This window comes from Strix aluco, chromosome Z (genome assembly GCF_031877795.1).
Source record: "Strix aluco isolate bStrAlu1 chromosome Z, bStrAlu1.hap1, whole genome shotgun sequence".
Taxonomy (NCBI): Eukaryota; Metazoa; Chordata; class Aves; order Strigiformes; family Strigidae; genus Strix; species Strix aluco.
Genome location: NC_133971.1, coordinates 95,155,907 through 95,178,240, shown reverse-complemented (window position 1 = coordinate 95,178,240; position 22,334 = coordinate 95,155,907). Strand labels below are relative to the sequence as shown.

Sequence of the window (22,334 nt, the reverse complement as noted above, 5' to 3'; positions counted from 1 at the left end):
ACATGGGAAAATCTAAGGACACATATATTCCCTCTTATTTTCCCTTTGTTAATTAACTGGCATGTACTGTGGTTTTCATTTAAAAAACCACAACAAATCAATATTTACCAGCAGACTACATGTGGTATCTGCTGGTAGAAACCAATTTGGAATGGCACCTAGAGTGTTTTCAAGGCCACCAGTCACCCTTGGGAAAATATAGCGCCTGCACTACATTGGTGTCCAAATGTACATATTGCTGGCGACAACAGACGAAGAAGAAAAATATCTTAAGCAAAACCACAGACGGTCTTATCTACGGACAAGGGACTGTAGCAAGAAATATAGGCAGTCGTAAAGAAGGGGGAAAATCTAGTGGTTCTGCAGTATACAGCCTCATGCAGTTCAGTGGAGCTATTTAAAAGGAAATCTCCTTGGGAGTTTCAAGAGAGGGACTCAATACTTTATTCTAAAAGAAATACAGATTTAGTGGAAGACCCTGCCCTTGTTTAAAGACAGCCTAGGGATCAGGATTCGTGCTGCCATTAACGCCTACCTGATAACTAGAAGTAAAGCCTGGGCGTACTATTTCCCTACTGTGGTTAACTGAAGGCACACAAAAGAGAACTAAACAATTACATTTTAGAGAGGACGTTCTTATCTATAGAGATCGCTACGTCTCCATCCCTTCTCAAATGTTTTTATCCCACTGAACTAGGGTTGTATCTGGTGTCTGTTATCAAAACTGCATTTAGTCTCCTTCAGAATCTGAAGTATCTTTCAGGTCATAGCTTCCTGCTTGGAAAAGACCGCTCAAATTCTTGAGAAGAGCAGCTAAATTAAGTCTTCAGAGTGTATCTCAGAACTCTAGAATCACAGACTGGTTTGGGTTGGAAGGGATCTTAAAGGTCATCTAGTTCCAACCCCCCTCCCACGGGCAGGGACACCTTCCACTAGCCCAGGTTGATCCAAGCCCTGGCCAACCTGGCCTTGAACCCTTCCAGGGAGGGGGCAGCCACAACAATTTATTATAAGCATATTGTTAATATTAATGGCTGCTTGCTGGAAATGAAATACAGGTGTATAAGAACACTGAGCATAGAAGAGCTGCCTTACCAAACTGTCAGCAGGGAATTTATATAAGTCAACATTTCACACAGGGTAGATAATTGTGTCTTTACAATAAATAATGCACAAGCTGAAAAGACTGCTCACTTGACTATTACTTTTTTTCCCTGTCTCTAATTTTGCACGCACGGTTTCAGTCGCTGTAACTGTGACTGTAGGTCTTGGCTTGGACTGAGGCATTGGTCACTAGCACAGTGCACAGCAAACAGCTAAAATACGTCCACAGAATATTATGAAGAGACCTGTGAGTCAAGCCCTTGAGTTAAGAAGGACGTGCATTAGTTAGAAGCATCACTGAGTCCTTTTTACTAAGTGGATAAGATGGGAAGTCATGAACTTGAGACAAAACCACATGGAACTTTGTAAGCCAAAATTTTAGAGAAGCAAAATCGTTATCTACTAATGAGAGAATAATTGTTCTCACCTGATCTTGGGTTTCTTTGAAAAGTGAAAACTATTTTAAATCAGCATTAAAAGTCACAGATATTATATTATGGGGCAAAGGATTACACACACGTACTATCATCACCTAACTTCTTGCAGCGACACCAGAGCTCAGTAGAATGGCTGCTTCGCTTTGCTACCCGTGAAAAAAAGTGAAGAAATAGTTAATTTTGTACATAAACTGACGGTTTATGCAGTTAGGATGAGCCTGAACAAGGCTTTTGATGACAAAAACCCAAAGAAAGCCTTTCCAGCAGCTCTTGCCGTACCTGCTTCGTAGGTGGTGGCGTGCGCGGTCATGCTCCAGGTGCTGGACCGCCGACCTTTGGTGACCATGACGGAGAACTCGTACATGGTGTTGGGCTTCAGACCGATCACGGTGTGACTCAGAGCGGTCGTATCTGCTGACTGCAAAGAGACCGAGGGGAGGATGTCTTTAAAGCCACTCTTTGCTGGTAGCCAAGCAAAACACAGTCACAATAGATTCCTTTTTCAAGCAAAATAGCTCTACTGCTACTGAGCACCTTAACAGGAGTATTTTTAGTACCGTAGGCAGTTAGATAAATTATTGTGATGCTTTCTCTTTCTCTTTTCCCAGACAAAGCAATTTGCCATGCATTTTTTTTTTTCAAATGTAAATTGGAAGCTAACCCTATGGCCTTCATCAATGCCCATAGAAGGACAAAAAAAAAAATAGAAACATTTCCATAATTTAAACACTCATTTCCAGCCTCTTTGATGGGTTCCTTCAAATAAAAAAGTTTTTAATATCTACTGATTTTTAGTGGAGTCTCAGAAAGCTTTTCTACCCCTAGAATGGTCCTGACTAAGACTTCCCAGTTCCTGGGGTTAACATGTATTTATGATAGAGATTGAAATATGAGCCAGAACACCTGCATAAAGATGCATTTTTGTGTCCATAAAACACACTTTTGCTTGGTTAAATACAATATGTTATAACATATTATCGATCTGCCTCACTGTGATATGTTTAAACAACTAAACATATTGATATTGATGTGAATATTAAATTGTTCATTTATTTTTAGCTGATTTAGCTTTTTACCCTGGCCTGCAGTAAGGAACAATTCGAGCTAAACGGCGCTTGTATCAACGGAGACAAGTGAGAAGAAAATTATCGGACAAATTGGTGACAAGTGAATAAAATCAATTCCCACGCTTTTCAAACTACAGAGCCTGGTGTGCAATCCTCCGGCGTCAACAACTTACAGGCCAGTGCGTAAACCTGGTGCACACGTTTATGTGTTTATACACCTACGGACTAAAGTTTACTGAGTAAAGACGACGGGTATGACTTTGCATCAGAAGACTCCCCTGAGGTTCACATTTGGGAAGTGGTTCACCCAAGACATCTTGCTGGCATCCATCAGTAACGCCACTGTGACGCTAACGGTCGGATGATTCAAAAATAAATCAACCTTTACTAAAAATGGGACATCAGGTTTCCAGCATGTCGCAGAATAAAGCAGTAATATTCAAGGGGGAGTGGGAGAAATTTACTTCGCAGAGACATTAATGAATGGGCTACGTATGCCTACATGGCACGCTGCTTTATCACAAGTGCTCTGACAGATGTTTTGCATGCTACTTAATAGGAAGACTTAAGGCAATACCACATTTTATCATTTTCATACTCAATTAAAACTCCTAGTTCTTGGAAATTAGCACTTTCGCAACTTCTCTGTACTAGGGGTTTACTCCAGCAGAGACTCCCCCTCTATAAAAAATCTTCTTGAAGCAAAGACATCACTTATAACCTATGTGTTCATAAACTACCTGGCCACTTGCCAGAGAGGGCAAAATCTACCTGCTAGAGTTTATACAAATTATTCTTTGACTGAAGGCTGGATTTCAATATAGGGAATAATAATTTTCTCCCTCAGAAAACATTTTGGAAGAAATGAAATTATTTACAGCATAAAATACTCCTCAGCATGACTGAGAGTAACTAAATCTGATAAATATCACTATGGAAGTCCTCGGATATTAGACATGATCAGGAAAAATTCACATGGAAAAACCAATAGGCTTTGAACCTATTCCTGGACAAAATAGTTTTTAGCAGAACATAAAGACATGGGGTTCTTTTTTGTAAAAAGAAAGTAATTTGTCTCCAGCCGAGTGGTTTTCTCTGACTGTTTTTCTCAGTGCTAAATATTAGCATTTTAAAAGTTGAAACACCCTTGAGGTCAGTATCGCATTGGGATGAAGGGGGTGTAACTGCAGCAAGTACCTTTAGTAACATCATGCCATGCCTGTTTGGGACAGTTTGTACAAAGTCAAGTTGGCAGGGCAAAGTTAAATTTATAAACTCCCAACGTCAACGGGAAAGGCTAAACCCTTCATTATATTAGATATGATACACTGTTTTGAAGCAATGGGAGACTTTAATGGGAAAATCTCAAAAGACTTGGAAATTCAACGCCATTGCACAGGCAAGCGCTTTGGGAACTTATTTGTGAGCCTGATCCAACACTTTCTGTAGAAAAAGGAAGTTTTCCCCACTGTTTTCAAAGAGTAACATAATAGGGTTTATCTTGCTTCCTTGAAAAAATATGGTTATTTCAAGAAAACAGACCCTCTTGAAAGCATTTTGGATTGTTTCTGCTTCTGGGTGATTGAACTGGAATAAATGAATCAGACCAGCTCCTCACATTACCCACAGACTGGCCAAACTAGAGATGGTGGCAAAAAAAAGGAATTTCACTCTTGCTCCTTTCCTTTTCAGTCTCCCGCTCCTCCATGGCTCCCGGAGCTCTGCGTGGTGGCTCTCGGAGAGACGTCCACCAGCAGAAAGCCAGTGAGCTCAACATCTCCGAGCAGGACGTGCTTCTCCCGCACGGCGCATTAATAAGGCTATTTTGGATGATTTTTGCTTGTCACCCACCGTTTTCCACCACATGCAGCTCAGTACATGCATTGGAAAACTAGAGAAAATATTATGATTGATTGCGAGAGGAGAAATAAACGCTGTGTTTTCTGGAGCTTTGCTCTCATCAGTAAGGCTGCAGACTGGGACTTCCCTCTCCTATACTCATTCTGTTGGGCGTAGAAATCCATCTCTAAACAGGAGTCAGATCAAGGCAGGGCATTCAAACGTTACAACGCATCGTTTTGACACCCTTAATTACCTAAGAGCTTGGTACAACTGCATGAGCATAAAAAAATTGTGTCTAATTTTGCAGATCATCATGTCAGCATCTGAGGTTGCCAGAAGTACGGCAGTAGATGTAAAAACAAGGTATGGCCTTTTATACCTTGTAAAGTTGTGTTATTATTTAAAAGCTTTACAGTGGGTCAGCACCTGCAGCAAAAAGGCAGCTGACCTGAGTCTCCTCTCAGCTGGTGTGAACATAAATCAGGAGTAACGCAACTGAAACGGATAGTTTGCAGCGGCACGTGGACTCAGCCGAGAGCCAGCGGGCCAAATTCTGATGGACTTGTGTCAGGGGGAGAGCTGAAAAATCCCACTCAGCAAAGGGACCGAAGGCAAGAGCTTCTCCACCGTCATTCCCACCTCTTCCAAAAATTACCTGGGAAAGATCTCGAGATTAAGAGTCTGTAGGATATGCGTACCCCAACCCTGAAAGAGGTGGAGAGACATTGTCTGGGGTTTAGAAAGGCCAACTTGTATTTAGACACATCACTCAGGCTCTAATCAGAGGAGCCTCAGTGGTGGATAGAGCACGGCCTGCTCCACAGTCCTTGTAAAAATGACTTGTACGAGGCTGCTTTTGTTAGGACAGAGAACAGTAAAAAAATGAGGCATCCACTCGCAGTATAAAAATACATCCATAGCAAACAATTCACTATGGATCAATATGATCCTTTAGGCAAGCGAAAACAACTATTATGGTAGGGCACGGGAGGAAGGACATGCTCGTCATGGGGAAGGTGGATGTTATATGAGATGCAATATATAAGCTGACAATAGTGGGGAAAGAGAGCTTATTGTTCAAAAACAAGCAAACAAAAAAGCCTAAAGGCTGTGCTTGTTCCTTCCCATTCCCCGTCCCACCGTATCTCTTTGCTGTACCGCACGGGTTTTGGTACTGCTTTCGTTAGGGCTTGAAAAAGAAGTTCTCAGACAGAAAGTAGAATGCTGCTGTCATATCCATTCAAGTTGAGTTTTCTCATAAACTAACCTTCAGTTTTTGCTATTTGGGAATACGTAATATGGATGGGTGGAATTGCCATACAGCGTGGGTGGGTTTGCAATTGGTATTTCTTCCTATTCACGCTACCCTACCGTGCTACCAAATCTGTGACTCACTTATATCTGATCGGTAACGATTAAAGATCAAAACTGTCAACAGTTGGCACGTGGAATTAAAATATGGCATTGTCATCCAACTAAACACACAGGTTTCTAAGAAGCAGTAGTTACCGAGGCAAGTTTCCTTTTGATTGAAATGGGAATTTTGGTTGAGGGAAGTTGATAAAAGCCAATTCGGAGTCTTTGCAAATGAAATATGAACAGATGGAATAGCTCATAAATTCATAACGTGTTAAAATTTCACCTTGTACTTAGCACTTGTTGAATAGCTCGTTCTCCATCGGACCGTGTAGAAGCGAACCTCCGTAGTCTTTTGGTTCTTTGGGACAGAGTTGTCTGCCCAGATGACCCTCACTGCATCATGCGTAAGTGCAACAGCCTGGACACCTACTGGTGGGAGCATGGGGGTGGAGATATCTGGGACTGAGGTAGGGAAATCATCAAGCAAAGGATAAAAATCAACTTCTAATGGATCAATGGGGTCTGGGTCCATACATCACCAAATGAGCATTCCAAAATAAAGGAGTAGGTAAGTTAAACAGAAAAACAAAACAAAACAAACCAAAACACAAACAGCCACCAAGGGGCACACAGCACAATGGGTTAAATGCATGGCATTAATGAGGAGGAGGAACATGAGGAGAACAGAAAGAAAGGCATTAATGCAAAATGAGAACGCATCGGCAACATTTCAGTTACATCACTACAACAAAACTAACCAGCTCTAAGCGCGACTTTTCATGACTTGTTTAAGTACTTCCAGGTATGCTGTGTTTTCTTCACGCGAGATGAAGTCAATGCACAGTGCCTCTCCTTAAAATTACTTACATTTTCTTAAAAAATTGAAGCACTTCAACGATACATTATTGGAAACACCTACAAAGTGGAGAGTGTGTCATCCTCCAACCTGATTTATAGACACGACATACTCTCACGTGTAGGAGCTACCTATGCTTTTCTCTCTTGGCAGCCTCTTTGAGGCCCTTTTGTTGTTTTAGGCTCTTGAAAGGAGCTGCTTAAACATTTATTAGGCAAAACAGAATATAACAATTTCACCGTTGAAGTGAAGATCTTGCAATTGTAGGTTTAATACTGTCAGCGTGTTAAATGTGCATATCCAGGCATGGAGATGTGGATTATCTTCAAGTGGGCTTCTTCCTCCAGGAACAAGTTCCTCTCCCGTGTGTCTGTGATCGGGTGGTCTTTGGGGAGCAAGACGCTGAGCACCATGCACACGCCAGAGGAAAATTCTGGAAAATTCTGGAATTTCTCTCCTGACCAGCATTCAGTTTGGCACCGATGACATTCACCCTCTCTTGGCTTCTCTGGGGGTGCTGGGTGATGGCACCCACGTGGGAACCAGAGACCGTTCACACTCGGTTTAAATACCTCTGCCCTTGTTGAAGTACCCAGTCAACTTCTGGCCTATCTTTTAAAGCTCTACTTACTGACTCGTTATTTACCAGTTGTGATTTTTCTAAGCACAATTTCAAAATGCAGTGGGTAAAGTGCAGCAAAAGCACACCAAGAGCTGCTGTTTGGTTTTTTTTTTTTTCCCCTAAAAGAATGTGCTAATTAATTAATCAAAGCATAAATGACTCTAATATTTCATCACTGACAGTTGCTACAGTTTGTCTGCTCCATGTGCAATTCCAGCTCCTGACTTTCTTTGATCACTCCCGTTTTATGGTTTTGTAATTCTCATTCAGAACCTCGGGAAGTCGCAGCCTTCCGAAGGAAAAACAGAGGAGACAAGGATGTTCAAAATGGATGATAAGCCATTAGGTTCAACCTGCTTCTTGTGTCGCTTCTTTCATCAAAAGGTGCTTTCTAAGAAGCTTGAATATGAGTGTTGAAGGAAATGAAACAACCTGGTTGTTTTTTTAGTGACCCAAAACTCAAGCACACAATCCACACGGGGAGGAACAGGCAGCTGAATCTCTTTTTCGCCCCAACCTGGTGAATAAAACTTCTGCAAATTGAAAGTCAACAGTTTCTTTTCCTGAAGTTTTCCAAAAGAATTGGCTGTAAACTTTGGAAGGTGAGCAATATGTGTTTCTGCTGGGTTTTTTTACAAATTTATGATGGATGTTGACGTGACTGGAGATGAGTTGATATTTTAGCAAACACTGCACTTCCTTTCTCTTTTTCTTTCCCATACTGAAAACTGAAGTCCTGCTGTAGAGGAGATTATGAAGAGAGGCTGGGTTTAGCAAAATAAATGGTCAGAGTTGATCAATCAAGAAAATTCAGTTTCTGAAACACGTCCCCACTGACCTGAGGAAGAGGGAAATGTCTATAATCCACCGGTGGCTGAAAGTAGGTGCCTAAATACTGCACCATTTCCCACCAAAGTTTCAGTTGCTATTATTTATGTGTGGACATCTGTCATTTGGAAATTGTAATCTCTTGCCAGAAAATAGTTTCTTGCTCTCTTTGGAGTTGTTTTGCATGTTCTATAACTTTAGTTTCCACACCATATGCACACCAAAGTATGTCTACGTATATGCTAAATGTGTACACAAAGACACAGTTTTCTTTGGTGTCCAGGGTGCGTCAGCTCATCCGTTGCTTGGGGAACACAGCTCCTGTGCTTTCCTGCTTTGCTAAAAGCTTTTTTTTTGAGATGTTCCTCCAGGAACGATCCAGGCCACAGGCTCCTTTCAGCGGCTGCATCCCATGGGTGGGAGGTGGTGGGAAGCTCCGGGTACGGACGTCTCTCAGCAAGAAGAGAGAAGCTCCGAGGTGGACTCGCAGATGATCATTGGGTCAGAGCCCAAGCCTGAATTACCTTTTTTTATACCTGGATATAGTTTCGTTTATGAGAGGTTATATTACAGACATAAAATCAAATCCCACAGGCCAGCCGGGTGATTTTTAAATAGAATCAACAGGGAACAAAAAACTTGAAAATAAAAGTATATATGGATCCTGAGGCAAACTCACTGAAAAAGATTTTACAAGACACACACTCAGCAAGAATGACCTCTGTAGACTCCAGACAAGAAGAAAGATTAATAATTTTGAGCCAGAAGTTCCCTGACACTTAGTATACCTAATGTAGCTTGTTACGGTTGCCCTTGATTGTGTAATTAATCTCTTTTTTTTTTTTTCTCCTTCCGACTTTCCAAGATTTCTTATGGGAATACTTCACAAAACCATATGGATAAAAGCTGTTTTTCCTTGTAGAGCCACAGAAGTGCCATTTGGTTGGTTTATCCCTCGTGGTCCACCCAGGCCAGCGTCAGTGATCGGGTTTGCTCTCAGTGACGCAGCTCCCCTTCCAGGCAGCTCTCAATACCATGGGTGAAACGCGAGTGAAAACTTCACCAAATGATGGTGTTGCTCCAGAGGAAAAACATTTTTCTTTTTGTTTTTTTTCTCCATTCTGCTCTTTTAACCCCTCAGCAGTCCCACCCACACACCAGTGATTGCAGAAAAACCACGAGGCAGTCTGGACGGCAGTGCTACACAAGAATAATTCTGAGCTTATAACTTTGCCAGCATCCCAACAACGCATCGGTGAAAAATAGCTGCCTAAAAGCACCCTGCTCCATTACCACTGGGTAATCCCTTTTGTGAGCCTTATCCTGCCAGGAAAATCTCATCAGTACGTTCCTTCACCTTTCACAACCCCTCTACACGCTTTTGTAGAAGGGCATGATGACAGTGTGTTTTTAACTAATTCATTTTAATTTAAACTGCTTTAAAAATGAAGGAAACAAAAATAATGTCATCCGGGCTTAATTCAGCTAAGCTATTCATCACTATTCTGCCCTGATCTTTAAATATTTAAATTGTTTGGGAGTCATGCTTCTCCCAAGCCAACCCGCACCGAAGAGCAAGCACTTGTGAACATCCCATTGAATTTATACAGCCAATTTCTGGAAAAGCGTAAATAAATCATTCTATCTGTGTAGTTACAATAAAGCGGAAAATGAAGCTGATTTATTCTAGCAGGGACCTGGAGGTTGAAGAGCTCTTTTCTTCCATTGCCTTGACCAAACCGTTTTGCCTAGCGTGCACCTTTGTAAGGCGAATGTTCACTGATGGGAAGCAGGTTACGAGCTGGGATTTGCAACTCACCTGTCATCGACCTGGTGGTCGCGCTTTCGTACAGAGGCACCCCCTCGCCCGCGTTGTTAAAGGCCTTTAAGGAAATCACGTAATGGGAACTTGGCTCTGCAGGAGGAAACAAAGAAGGCAAAACAAAGCACAGACTGTTAAAGTCAGATCTGGGATGCAGAACGGACAAGCGCTTTCCTGAAATATAAAGAAAAAAGAAAATAGTTAAGCAAGTAAGCGATGAGCACAATGTCTGCCCATCATTTTTGTTTCTCTTCCAAAGGCTTTATTTATCTCAATCTCCTGGTCCTACCTCCATCAAGTTCTCCTTTAAATCACCTGCAGCTTTGCCTGCAAAAGAAAGCTGGAACCAACTTTATGCATCACCCAAGCAGAGGGAGCCTCGGACGCGGTGCGACGTGCGGTGCTACCTGGAGGCGAGGGATGCCGTGGGGGGCCGGTTCCCGGGAGGGGAGGATGCGTTGCCATCCCGGGGATGAGATGGTTGAGGGTCACCAGCAACGTGTTGCCTTGGGATCCTGAGATTCCTACCAGCGAACCGTCGGCGTCCAGCTCTCCCAGCGCTGCTGGGGGGCAACTGGTGCTCCTGGACCCAGCCCAGAGCAGTTCATGCCACCCTGTGACCTGCTTTCTGGATGCTGAGCAAAAAGCCTCCCTCCCTAATTTCTTGATGTCAGAATTATCTCGGTAACCGCCATTTTACCACTTTTTACCTCGCTGAGAACACCTCACGCTATGATGTAAATACGAAGGAGGTGGCAGACCACAAATAACACATGGGAATTAACTTCGGGGTGCACGGATGTGCTGCCCTGGTTTGTGTATTCTAGTTTACCACAGGGTTACTCTAAATATATCCCTAAATGAAAACAAAGTGAAATGACCCTGTCAAGTTCCATGTTGTTTTTTTGCGACTGTTTTCCGAGAAAAACAAGACAATGCATTTTCCTGATTTTTCCATGTGAATTGCTTCATCCCCCACCTCCCCTTATTATTTTTTTTTCAGCTGTTAATTCTATTTGTACAGAAAAAAATTGCAGCTGAATACACTGGGTGCTCATACACCTGCTAAAGATGGGAACTGCCTCCTCAAAGATCTTTACCAAAAAATAACAAACGTTTCTATGTGAGGAGACATTTATTAATGAGACATTGCAAAAGACCGGCTGCAGAATTACATATTTCATCTACATTAACACCAAATCAGCTCAGCATGATTAATACTATTACAGTGAATCTGAAATGAGTAAATAATCTTTAAGTACTTATTGCATATTGTTACTAATATCTTTTCCACACACATATTTCGTACTTAACTTTATGTCCAGAAGAAGCAGTGACACATTTGTTTAATATTCAGGTGACTTCTGTGCTTCTATTGCAAAAGAACTAAACTTTAAAAATTGCCAAATGAATGACTGGTGCATTAATAACTCCCTGCACTAAGTATCGTACGGTTATTAATTCAGTTGGTACTCACCGTAATATCATTAGTTACAAGGAAATTATTTTGTGTTCACAGAGATATAGTATATATTTTCATATGATTTCCACTCTATATTAGCATACTACTTTTAATTTCTAATTTAACTAAGTGTTGTAACTCTCCAGATTCCACACAAAGATTTATTTATTGAGACACGAAGTCATTATTTAGCTGAGAGTTGAATAATGTCACATTCAGTATTTTCTGCAGAAGACAAAGAAATTCAGATGCAGAGTCTAGTCCGACTCCACCTCTTCTTTTTACCCATGCCCCAGCTGTTGTGCCTTTTTAAGAGTTTTGAAAGATGCCTGGCAGAGTGCTGCAAGGGGTTAATACAGACCATTCACTAGCGCAGACTTTAGGAAACACTGGGAAGAATAACAAAAATTGAAGTTTTAGGACTTTGAGAAGTACCAGGTATTTGTTATTCCCAGCTCAGTGGCTATATTGAAGTGGACATATAGAGACAAACAGTGCATTAATCTCATTTCTTTCTGTAAATTAGTCACGTGGTTTGATTTTAAGGGCTGTCCTATAGTGATTGAAGAGTCAAGCACCTCTGTCGAATAATTCATCCCATGCTGAGACAGGTATTTAAGAAAGATAAGATGAATCAGCCTCTAAGGTTCAGTACGTATCTCCACTGATTATGTCCAGAGCACAGATGTCCGGACTTCACTTGGCTTAATTTTAAATAACGAGACATTAATGAGAAAAAAATGTCACCCCGAACACTGATTTTTGAAATGTGAAACATTACTTGAGAAACCTGATTCTAGAAATTACTGTCAAACCCCCCCAAACCCCATAGAGCTGTCACGTCTAATCAAAATAAATTGTGAATTCCCAATGATGAATAAGCAAAATGAGTGATTTATTATTAATTTGATCATGAAAAATATACTCACAGAAATTGATAAAGTAGGTAGAAAAATGTGATAAGCTCATGGAAAATTTAAAAATGGAGACTCTATAGCGCATACTTCATTACAACTGCCCATATAGCACAATATATAGTCCATCAAATTTTATAAATTGAACAGACTGACATATGATTTATGTTTATAACTAGGCTGAGTAAAGTTACATTTGCAAAAATGAGCTAAGATTGCGATGAGGACGCGATCTGTAGCTTTCTGTTAAAAACATGAAAAATTCAGGTGGTTAATTTGAGCTGCTGCTAACTGGAGCAATAAATAATTGCTTGAGTCTCCTCTTAGATAAGAGGGAGGAAGGTAATTTGCCATGGTACAGTGTTTGAACACAGTATCAGAGTTCAGTTTAGTCCAACACAATGAAAAAGTGAAAAAATATTAATATTGCCATGTGGCAGGCAGTTGCTTTTTGAACTGCATTGTATATTAATAATACTTACAGGGTCGTTCTGGTGCTCTTTTTGGTAAAATGCCATCGACGAGTGGGGAGTTCAAATGAGGAAAGCTGTTTAGTGTAAACCTACTAATATGTGCAGCAGCTAATGGAACAGAAGGGTCGTTAGTGCTCCTGGCAGAAACAACGCAAAGAAAGAGAGAAACAGGGGCTTTAGAGATGACAATTGCAGTGTAGTTGCAAGAATTCAGAGGTAAATTCTAATTTTTTTCTCTACCAACTCCCATTCATCACTCTGTAACAATGAAGTTACCATTTGGATTTGGTATTCTGGAGCAGGAAAGAATTATATGCTTTTTTTTTTTTTTTTTTTTTTTTTTTCACCCTGGCAAAAGAAATCTCTTCTTGTCTTTGAAGAAGCTGAGCAAAGAATTCAGTTTTAATTAGAGCATCAACCAAGAATCCCCATGTCAGTGTTGGTGTGGAACACGCTCTGGAAATAAAGTTGTGCTCTGCAGTTCAACTTAAAACAACAACAACAACAACAAAAAGACAAGAAGCTCAAACTAAGCATGGACAAAATCAATTCCTTCTACTGACAGATGATGGTACTGAAAAGAAAATAATCAACAAATACCAACTCATTCAAGATACCACAGTTATTTTCTTCTTTAAGAGGGTAAAATTGTGACATCTCTACAGCCATTACACAGGGTCTTTTGACAAATGTGGCGTTTTCATGTATAATTTAATTTTCTCTTTAAACTATGAATGTAAAATAAACACTTGACAACTGGATGTGAACTCCAATCCAAGGAAAGCTCCTTGCCTTAAACTACAGTGTTGGAAAGAGGGTAGTGCACTCACAGATTTTCCAGATCAGCACCTTTCTCTCCTGAATAAAAATTCATTCGCAAGTCCTCTTCTCGCTTCCCATTTTAACAATTACCTGACATGAGGGACCTGCAGATCGGTACCCTGGGAGAGCTGAAGCAAAGATGGGGTCTGCTGATCACCATAAAAACGTTGCTCAATCCCATCGTACTACTCAGAGCCTCTGTCTCACGCTTAAAAACATCTGAATTTCTTCTAATGCAATGCAACCAATAAAATAGCAATTAAGTTCTATGTTCAATAATCTCCCAACATCTTTGTCAATGCCTTTCCTGATCCTAACCAAAGCATCTTTTGTGCCCCCTTTTTTTTTTTTTTTTCCCCCCCCATTACTAAGCTGTTTTTAACTGTAGGCTACAGAAGTCTACCCTTGGGATGGCAGAGACAGTAGTGAGGTATCCATCATGAGGAGCTACGGCCTCCCTGTAGATGAAGTGGAAACAAAGACATCTTGTCAAAGCAGATGGGGTCTGGCAATATCCTGCAGTAAAAAGACAGGGTGGTAATTGCAGCTGGAGAAATTCCTTTTAGTTATTAGGAAAAAAATAAATATGAGGATTGTCAAGCACCAAGGCAGAGGCTGGTGGAACACCCACCCTTGAAGGTGCTCAGAAGTCAGCCGGAGATGATGCTGGTGCGACCCAGAGCTACCTTCAAAGCTGGCCCTGCTTGAACCAAGACCTGGACCATATGACTTGAAGGATCCCTTCCAACCTAAGTCATTCTGCGATAATTAATACCTGCTCACGCAAACATGGTGAGAGCAGGAACTTGACTTTGATGCCGAGCTGAGGAGGAGGTTCTAAGCCAGCTGGTGACGTAGGACCCTTCTGTCTTCTCTGTTACTCTCACAATTTGCTACACCAAAAGCACAGTGCCTCCCCTTTATTAGCAATGGAAGGGGTGGAAACACAAATGCTAGATTTTGGTGTAAGCAGAGTAACTCCTGTAGGAAATGCCCTCCAAAGAGAAAAGGTCTTCAAGAAAACGATGTCTATGGTGTGTGCTGCCATTGTCACCGATGCTGAAAGACCCTCTAAAGGGCAGAGAAACCATCATTCACAATTATCTCAAAAAAGCAACCAGAGAACGGCCTCGTTTACTCCTGTCTGCATGTGTGAAAACTTTACACTGTTGTACCAGTATCAGTTCCTAGACCTAGTAACATTACTTTATTGCCAGGAAAAGGTAATCTATCTATAGGCCAAATGTCAAATTGAAGTATAAAATCTGCAGATGAAGGTTATTGAATTCTGAGAAATCAAGAAAGAAAAGCACTTCCAATATCACGGTCAGTTGTAGTGTACTGGACTTGAAAAGGAGGGTTGCAGCCAGGGCTGTGGTTTTCCAGACTGTCAGGGCTGGGCAACGTTCCCAGAAAGATGGAAGCCACCCTATGTGCATTAAGAAGCCCCAAAACCAGTTTACAATCAAGTTTTCATCTCATGGCGCCACACCAAAGAAGCCCAAAGCAGGTGGAGTTGCTGCTGGAGATCCTGCTGTGTGACACAGCTCAAGAGGGAACCTGAGGGGTTTTGCTGCTGATTCACAGGAATCTCTTCACGAGGGAGGGTGCCTGGAGAAAACATTCTGCATTTAGCAGACTACTAAATAAATTTGTGCTTTGAGAGCTGCACGTTAGAGCATCAGCTGATGTTAGAGCATCAGCAATGTCTTGCCTGAGGGTCGGAAGGCCAGGGGGGGATTTGGCCTCCTCTGTGTAGAAACTACCCTCAAGGAACAGACTGTACCCCGGCACCCAAAAAGTAAGGTGCCTGGGCTTTGATTTTACAAATATCCACGAGCACCTAATGGCTAGCAGATTAAATTCCATTAAAAGAAACAGTAAGTGATGTATTCCACCTCTTGGACAACATACACTTGCCCTGGAGAGCAAAGCTTAGAAGCAGATTTTAGCACAATCTAGGGAAATTATATCCACATTTTAAAAAAAAATAATCTTTTAATCATATTAGTAAATTTAACCATAAATATTCCACTAGCATAGGCTATCATGGTGAAATTCTCCAAACAAGTTTCTCCTATGCTGTCAGCTGGAGAAAAACTGTTTTATTTTATTCCTTCTAGGCACTTTGTACACCAGCAATAGCTGCATTTCAGTGGTGGATGAGGGGATGATTTCTGTGATGTCATTTCATCGAATGCATCAGGCAATTTGGAAACGAGTCACTATCAGAAAGGCTACAATGGGTGATAGAGAGCTTTCCATAAAATAAGAGACCTACCAGCGAATTATCTTTGCTCTAACACAACAGAATTAGCATATATTGACATCTTCCGGTAAACTAACAATCCATAATAACAAAGAGCTTCATTCAGTTAAGTTAAATTCACCAAAAGCTGTAAAATCCAAGAATGCATCTTCTAAGGTTACAAAGGACGGGCCTAGTATCATCTTTGTGAATGAAGAGCACAAAATGTAAGTTTTTAAAATTTGGCACATTTTTTTTTCCATGTCAAAAGGTTTTATCCAAAGTTTTAACAAAGACAGCAAACAAACATGGTTTTGGAGCATCAGGAGTACGAGAATCTCCTGAAAATCAGTTGCTCCTGTTTAGGATCCAAAAAAGCAACGCACATGGTTGATCGAGGCATCAAAATCTGAAAATTTTGGCTCGGGAAAAATCCCTCCTGTTAAAGCTCTCTTTAAACAAAAACATCTGTTTTGAGAGCAAATCTAGAGAAGAGCAGAAACTTGAATTTACATCTGCAGTATGTCACAAACTTCTCAAGAAATGATGGACAAGTCACTGGGTTTTTTTGTGTCTTCAGCCCTAAGGTATTAACTTTTTTTTTTTTTTTTTCCTATTTCCTTTATTTTTTTGTCTATAAGCTCTTTCAAGTAGAGTCTTACAATATGTTTCTACGTTAAGCAGACAATGAAACCCCAATGTCATCTCAAACCTCCGGGCACTCCTGTAGCACAAATAATAAAGGTATGTTAATACATAGACACACTTAAAATATTTCCTATATTTAATTGAAAATTGTCCCTCAGGAGCACAGCTCTGCCCAGCTGCTTCACAGAGATGTGAGGGACGAGGGACAGAGCGGGGTCCTACACATCTACATTTCAAATAAATACAACCTAACCTGTAATTTTTAATCCAGTCTCACCGTTGAATCCATTACAACTGGTGAGGGCATGTCCCAACTCTTCAGATGAGAAACTAGGACTCCAAAAAATTCGGTTAGGTAGCAACACCGGGGGCTTTGCCTTACTCCGTTGCCGTGTGAGCTCCAGCACCATCCTTCAGCAACTGGACCTCCTTGTCTTCTCACAGTTTATGTCCTCGGCAAGAACATCTCTCAGCGAATCATCCCGAGAAGTCAACTCAGACCTACCCTGGAGCCACAGTGCCTTTGGGTGATGGGACCGTGAAGCGGTGAAGGTCACGGCATCAACACATGGTGCTGCATCTGGGTGACAACGATGTGCCTCACTATTCTGGGGGTGCCTGTATATTTATAGGTACTCAGGCTGATTCTGGAAACATTTAACTTCTAAAACACTAGGGTTTAACGGAGCAAAGAGAATTTATAATGAGAAACTGTTAAGTGCTTTTATTTTAATGTAGTTCAGGAGACGAACAGCAAATCCATATTTACAGTTGTTTTTAAGATGTCATCTCATCATATATTATGCCTGCTTGCTGATTTCTCTTGTGAGCTATGTCCTGTGTGCATTAATACAGAGTGTGCAGGGCTTTTTTTTTTAAGCAAAGACTGCAATTTAAACATGCTTAGAAATAGGTCTTGTCTCCTGTGGAGATGTGAACCTTTACAACTCCCGTGGTGCATTGCAAGCTCAGTGCACTCCATGTCGGTAGGGATGCAAAACAACAAAAAAAAATCCCTATGTGTATCACATACATTTGTTATTGATGTTACAAATGCAGCCAAACTCAGGAAAAGTAAAGTAGTGTAGCAGAAGATGAAGTGTAAGACATATGGACAAATGAATAAAAAATGAACAGCCGTGACTCGAGATGCTTCCCGACATCAGAGGAAACGCCATTAATGCACCGGGAGGGTTAACTCGTGTGTGGGGGCAAGGGTTCTTCAGGCACTCATGCACAAAAAATAACATTGAAAGTTGCACCATGAGGAGAGGTTGTGTTTCTCTCTGCAAAAAAATAAGTCTTTCATCCAAGGAAACGTGCATTTATAAGGCTGGGTCACTTAGTTGTTTTGATCTCCTCGGCGTCCGCGACTGAGAGATCAGTGACACCCCAGAAGGCAAAGCATAGTGTTGTATCCATCCCTTTTCCCTGAAAACTAAGCTTTGCAACAAAGCTTCCTTTTGTTTTTTTTTTTTTTTTTTTTTGAGTTGATGAATGTATATAAAGAAAAAAATATTCTTGGCTATCTGTATTATTTATATTATAATTTGGGATTAAGAGTTATTCTTAGGCATTCTGTTCTTCACTAACAAAGAAGGGAAACATTCAGCTTTTCTGTTCCATCTGTTGTCAACAGATCCTAAACATTTTGTCAAGGAAGCCTGTTTAGCTATTTTTTACAGCTGGAGAACTGACGTGTAAACAAACTAAAATGCCTTACAGAAAGTCAGCCGGAGTGAAGTGTATGAGTGGATTCTTCCGCGTAGGTATACGGGCAGGCTAAAATTCACTTTAACACGAGGACACTCTTAAAATCCACACAATATCTGATTTGGGGGAGTTATGCAAGATCTGTTCGTGATGTAAATAATGTGTGGATCACAAACTGACCCTTCGTTTGAGAGCAATTTGTCCATACTCTGTAAGAAAGCAAAGTCAGGGAGAAATGAAAGCAAATTGCTGCGTGAAGTATTTGCAGAAATGGCAGCATTCTTTAAATGACAGTCAGTTTTCAAAGGCAAGAAAGAAAATGAACAGTCCCTGGAGTCTCGAAGTGCCTTTACTTGTTAGTGTTGTGCTTTAATGTGATCTATGAGGGAAACAGTGAGATGCATAAAATTTAACATATTTTTGTTTGATTTTCACTGCTCCATTTTGTATTAAATATGCAAAGGGAAGAAAACAACCCAAAACTACATTAAAAAGCTTTTTGTTCCCTTTCATGTCTTTGTTATAATCCACAACTGTCATCTGTAAAGATTAGAGAAAATGAAGAACCTTCTTTCTCTCCTGATCCGCAGTTAAGATGAAGGTGAATTTGATGGAACCCTTTGTATTCCTACTGGTATGTTTGTTAAAATATAAATTCAGATCTAAAAGCTTTATCTTTGTTTCTTGTCACTTGTAATTGTCGATTTCTTTCAAAATTTTATTCCTTGAATAACGCAGGGATCTGTAAAAGTTTAGCTTCTGTGCCACCCGGAACGCTGGTGCAGCTCCTGAATGGTCACACTTGCATCAAGGCACGCAAAGACGAGACCACCCCGGCTGCCAGTCTCTCACCGTGCCGTATAGAGCCTCTCACACCGGTCCGTATAGACCAGGAGAGACCGTGCAGCCCCCTCCAGCAGTATAAAACACCTTACCGGTGTGAGTTGTTAACTCGTTCTTATTATTCATGTGGTAGCTCTAATTCTCCAAACTACTAATTAAGCAGAAATGGCTCACATCCATTAGATTTTCTCTTCGGAGCTTAAAATTTTCAGATGTGTGTAGCTCCAGGCTTTCTGGGAGGAGAGGGAGTAACTTTGAAAAGTCTTTGCTAGGTTTTGCTGCATATTATGCACTTTGCTTTCATTGCTGGGCCAGCATGATCAAAGGTTGAAGTTAAAAAGAGACATGAAAATAATATTTCAAGATGTGCACTCCAGCTTCCCAATCAAACTCTTTCAAGAGGGTGCATACGAATTCGTGCACGCTCGGGGAGATGAATGCAGTTTTTTCTTAGGTCGCATAAAGGCAACTGTACTTAAAAACTCTTTCTAAAATTACGCCTTGTTTCTTCTGTTCTCACATACGTAAGTGGGGAGAGGAAGGGAGGTGCTCTGAAGAAGAACGTCCACGTTTCTGTAAGACTCTGGAATTTGGTACAGCTTTCCCATCATATTTAGTTTTTTAATGCTTTGAATATCTGTACAATAATCATTTTTATACACATTTTCTCATGGAAAGACTTAGGGCACTCTACAAATGGAAGTATTATTATGGATGTCAGAGGAATGGCCTTTTCTGACCAGCTTAAAACCGAGTCTCAACTTTTCACATCTGCATCTCTCTGCTTCCTCTCACATGGTGCAAACACCCTGTCATCAGCTGCAGAATTACTCTGTTGTTGCTCTTCAAATGCTTTTTTAAGGCAGCTTTGCTCTTGGGATGGCACTTACATAAAGCAAAGGCAGAGGCCACCCCGTCAGCGTTGGGAGGCTAACGGTCATCCTCTGGGTCTCCTCACGCCCAGCCTACCACCCTTCTCGTGTCAGCCTCTTACCTATTTCCCTTATTCCAGTAACTTATTAAAATATCCCAGAATGAGTTATCAAAATATCCCAGAATGACATAACAACGTTGTTAACGTATCGGAATACGCTCGGATAAAGTTAACGGTTAACGGTTGGACTAGATGATCTCCAAGGTCCCTTCCAACCTAGATCATTCTGTGATTCTGTGAAAGTTACTGTGTTCCACTTCTCCAATACACGAATTTAAACCACAGCTTTATGATCTACTGGAAGTTTTACGCAAATTATTACAGCTAGTGTGGTGGTTCAGATATTTGGGGGTTTACATTTGCACAATTGGTAAATGGAAATCTCCTTGGCATACTTCTTCCCCTTTCTTTTAAACATTTATTTCATGAGTAAGCTTTAATCCAAAGCTCCACAGACACGAGCCCAGTCAGTTCATTACTATGCTTAATGCCTTCTGAGTTGGATCAGTTCAGAAATCGTTACTTCCTAGGCGTAAAAGATCAGAATTAGCATCTGTGAATTTTCCAATATTGTTAAAACCACCATTTATCAGCCAATAACCTTGCCATTTATAACCACAAGCAAAGAATTTAAACATAGTTTTTTTTTTAAAAAAAAAAAAAGGAAATGAAGTGGCTCACTACAAGTGGGTCTCCTTGTTAGAATTATTAATTTGAGAGTCAGTCAAGCACTGATTTCTCTGTCACAGAAAAGGCTGAATGAGAGCAGGGGATGCTTGCTCCTGAAATTTATGAGACTGACATCAAGTATCTTTCATACACTGCGGAGAGAAAATACAACAAATCCTTCACTGACAAAACTTAAGTCTCTGGATATTCTTATACTCTTCTGTACCTGTGGAGAGTGTCTCCAAGGCAATATGACCACTCAGTCATGAGAAAATCACTCTATTTAATTCAGTCTAGAGTACAAGTGTTACCTCTATATAGTTGTATTCAAGATGATCATCACACAGAATAAAGTTCTCAATCACTATTATGAAAGACTGAGTACTTTTCTTCATGTTTTTGAAGTGATTTATTCAGTAGCTGAAGTGTACTACTCAGACAAGTGCTGTAACAGCTCGGGTACAGGCTGATTCAGGCATTAAAATTTTTGCTTGAAGGAAGTAATTAATTAAATACCTGAAAAGTGATGTAAAGCTGCCAGATGACTTGTGCATATTGGTGTTACACTTGTATGATCAGGGGGGAAGGAATTAAAAAGCAGGCCACTCTGTGAACGTGTAGGTCTCCATCCTTCCCTATGGGTGATCTACTTAAGGAGATCGCCCATCGCTTCCAAGCCTCATAATTTCAAGCAGTTTTAATAGTATTTTTTTTAAAAGGATTACAAAGGTGAAGTGTCTAGTAGGATTTCTAAAGAGACTTGGATACCTGATTCCGCTCCAAAACCAGCAAGTACTAAACAGAAAGCACTTTTAGTCCATCATTAGCAGCAGATTGAAGGTGCAAAGATCTTTGGACTTTCATCATCAGCTCTAAACCACCGAATCCTGATGTGTAACTGCACACCGTGGCTAAGTTACCGTTACAAACACCCACCGTGGTCAACAGGGAGGAAAGGTCAGATGATGGAGCTGTTGGATGGCCTGAACGACCCTTGCTGTTGTCTTTTCCTCCTTGATGGACTACAGAAGTAACAAGGGCTGATGGGGTTCAAACTCAGGTGACTCAGTTAAACATCTGAAGTTGGGTAAAATAAAGAGTCTAGAGAGCAGGTCAGAGAGTTTATCATGAGTTCAGTCTTATCACAAAGGTTTCACCACCGAACACTGACCGCAAGCGAAGCTACCATCTTCTCTACAACCTGGCCACAGAGAAGATAAGCGGTCCCAAGCTTAGAGCTAAAAGCTACATGTTTTGTTTCTGACTCTGCCTCAACTCCAGTTTATGATAGTAGGAAGCAAACTAGGATTAGATTTTGGAATTGTAGAATTTTGCATAAAAATACAAATGACAACAAATCACTGTATTTCCAGCCATTTCTACCAATGGTACCCAACCATCCGTATTCTTAGGGCCTGCATGCAGGTGGCCAACGATGACCCGTGACCGCACAAGTTAGGGAAGGAGGAACAAAATCCCCACAAATATCAGCAGGAGGTCCTGCAGCCTTACATATCCAACAAGCAGGAATTACCACAGCAACCCTATCGCACATCTACGGCAGGAACCGTCAGACAAAGGGAGATCACGAAGGCAGGAATTTCCAGGGCAACCGATGCTGGGAAGGGAATAAAGCCAATGAACCAGCCTGGGGGCTGTTAGCTCCAACTT

General features: G+C 41.0%; 1 protein-coding gene across 1 annotated transcript in view; it reads right to left on the bottom strand.

Moving 5' to 3' along the window:
- LOC141918062 (netrin receptor DCC) overlaps nt 1–22,334 on the bottom strand; it is a 629,575-nt gene that overhangs the window by 63,548 nt on the left and 543,693 nt on the right. The window contains exons 16-18 of the mRNA XM_074812087.1: nt 9,935–10,030; nt 6,093–6,331; nt 1,821–1,959 (exon numbers count right to left, since the gene is read on the bottom strand). Coding sequence (XP_074668188.1) covers nt 1,821–1,959; nt 6,093–6,331; nt 9,935–10,030 — 474 coding nt within the window. The remainder of the gene's footprint in view (nt 1–1,820; nt 1,960–6,092; nt 6,332–9,934; nt 10,031–22,334) is intronic.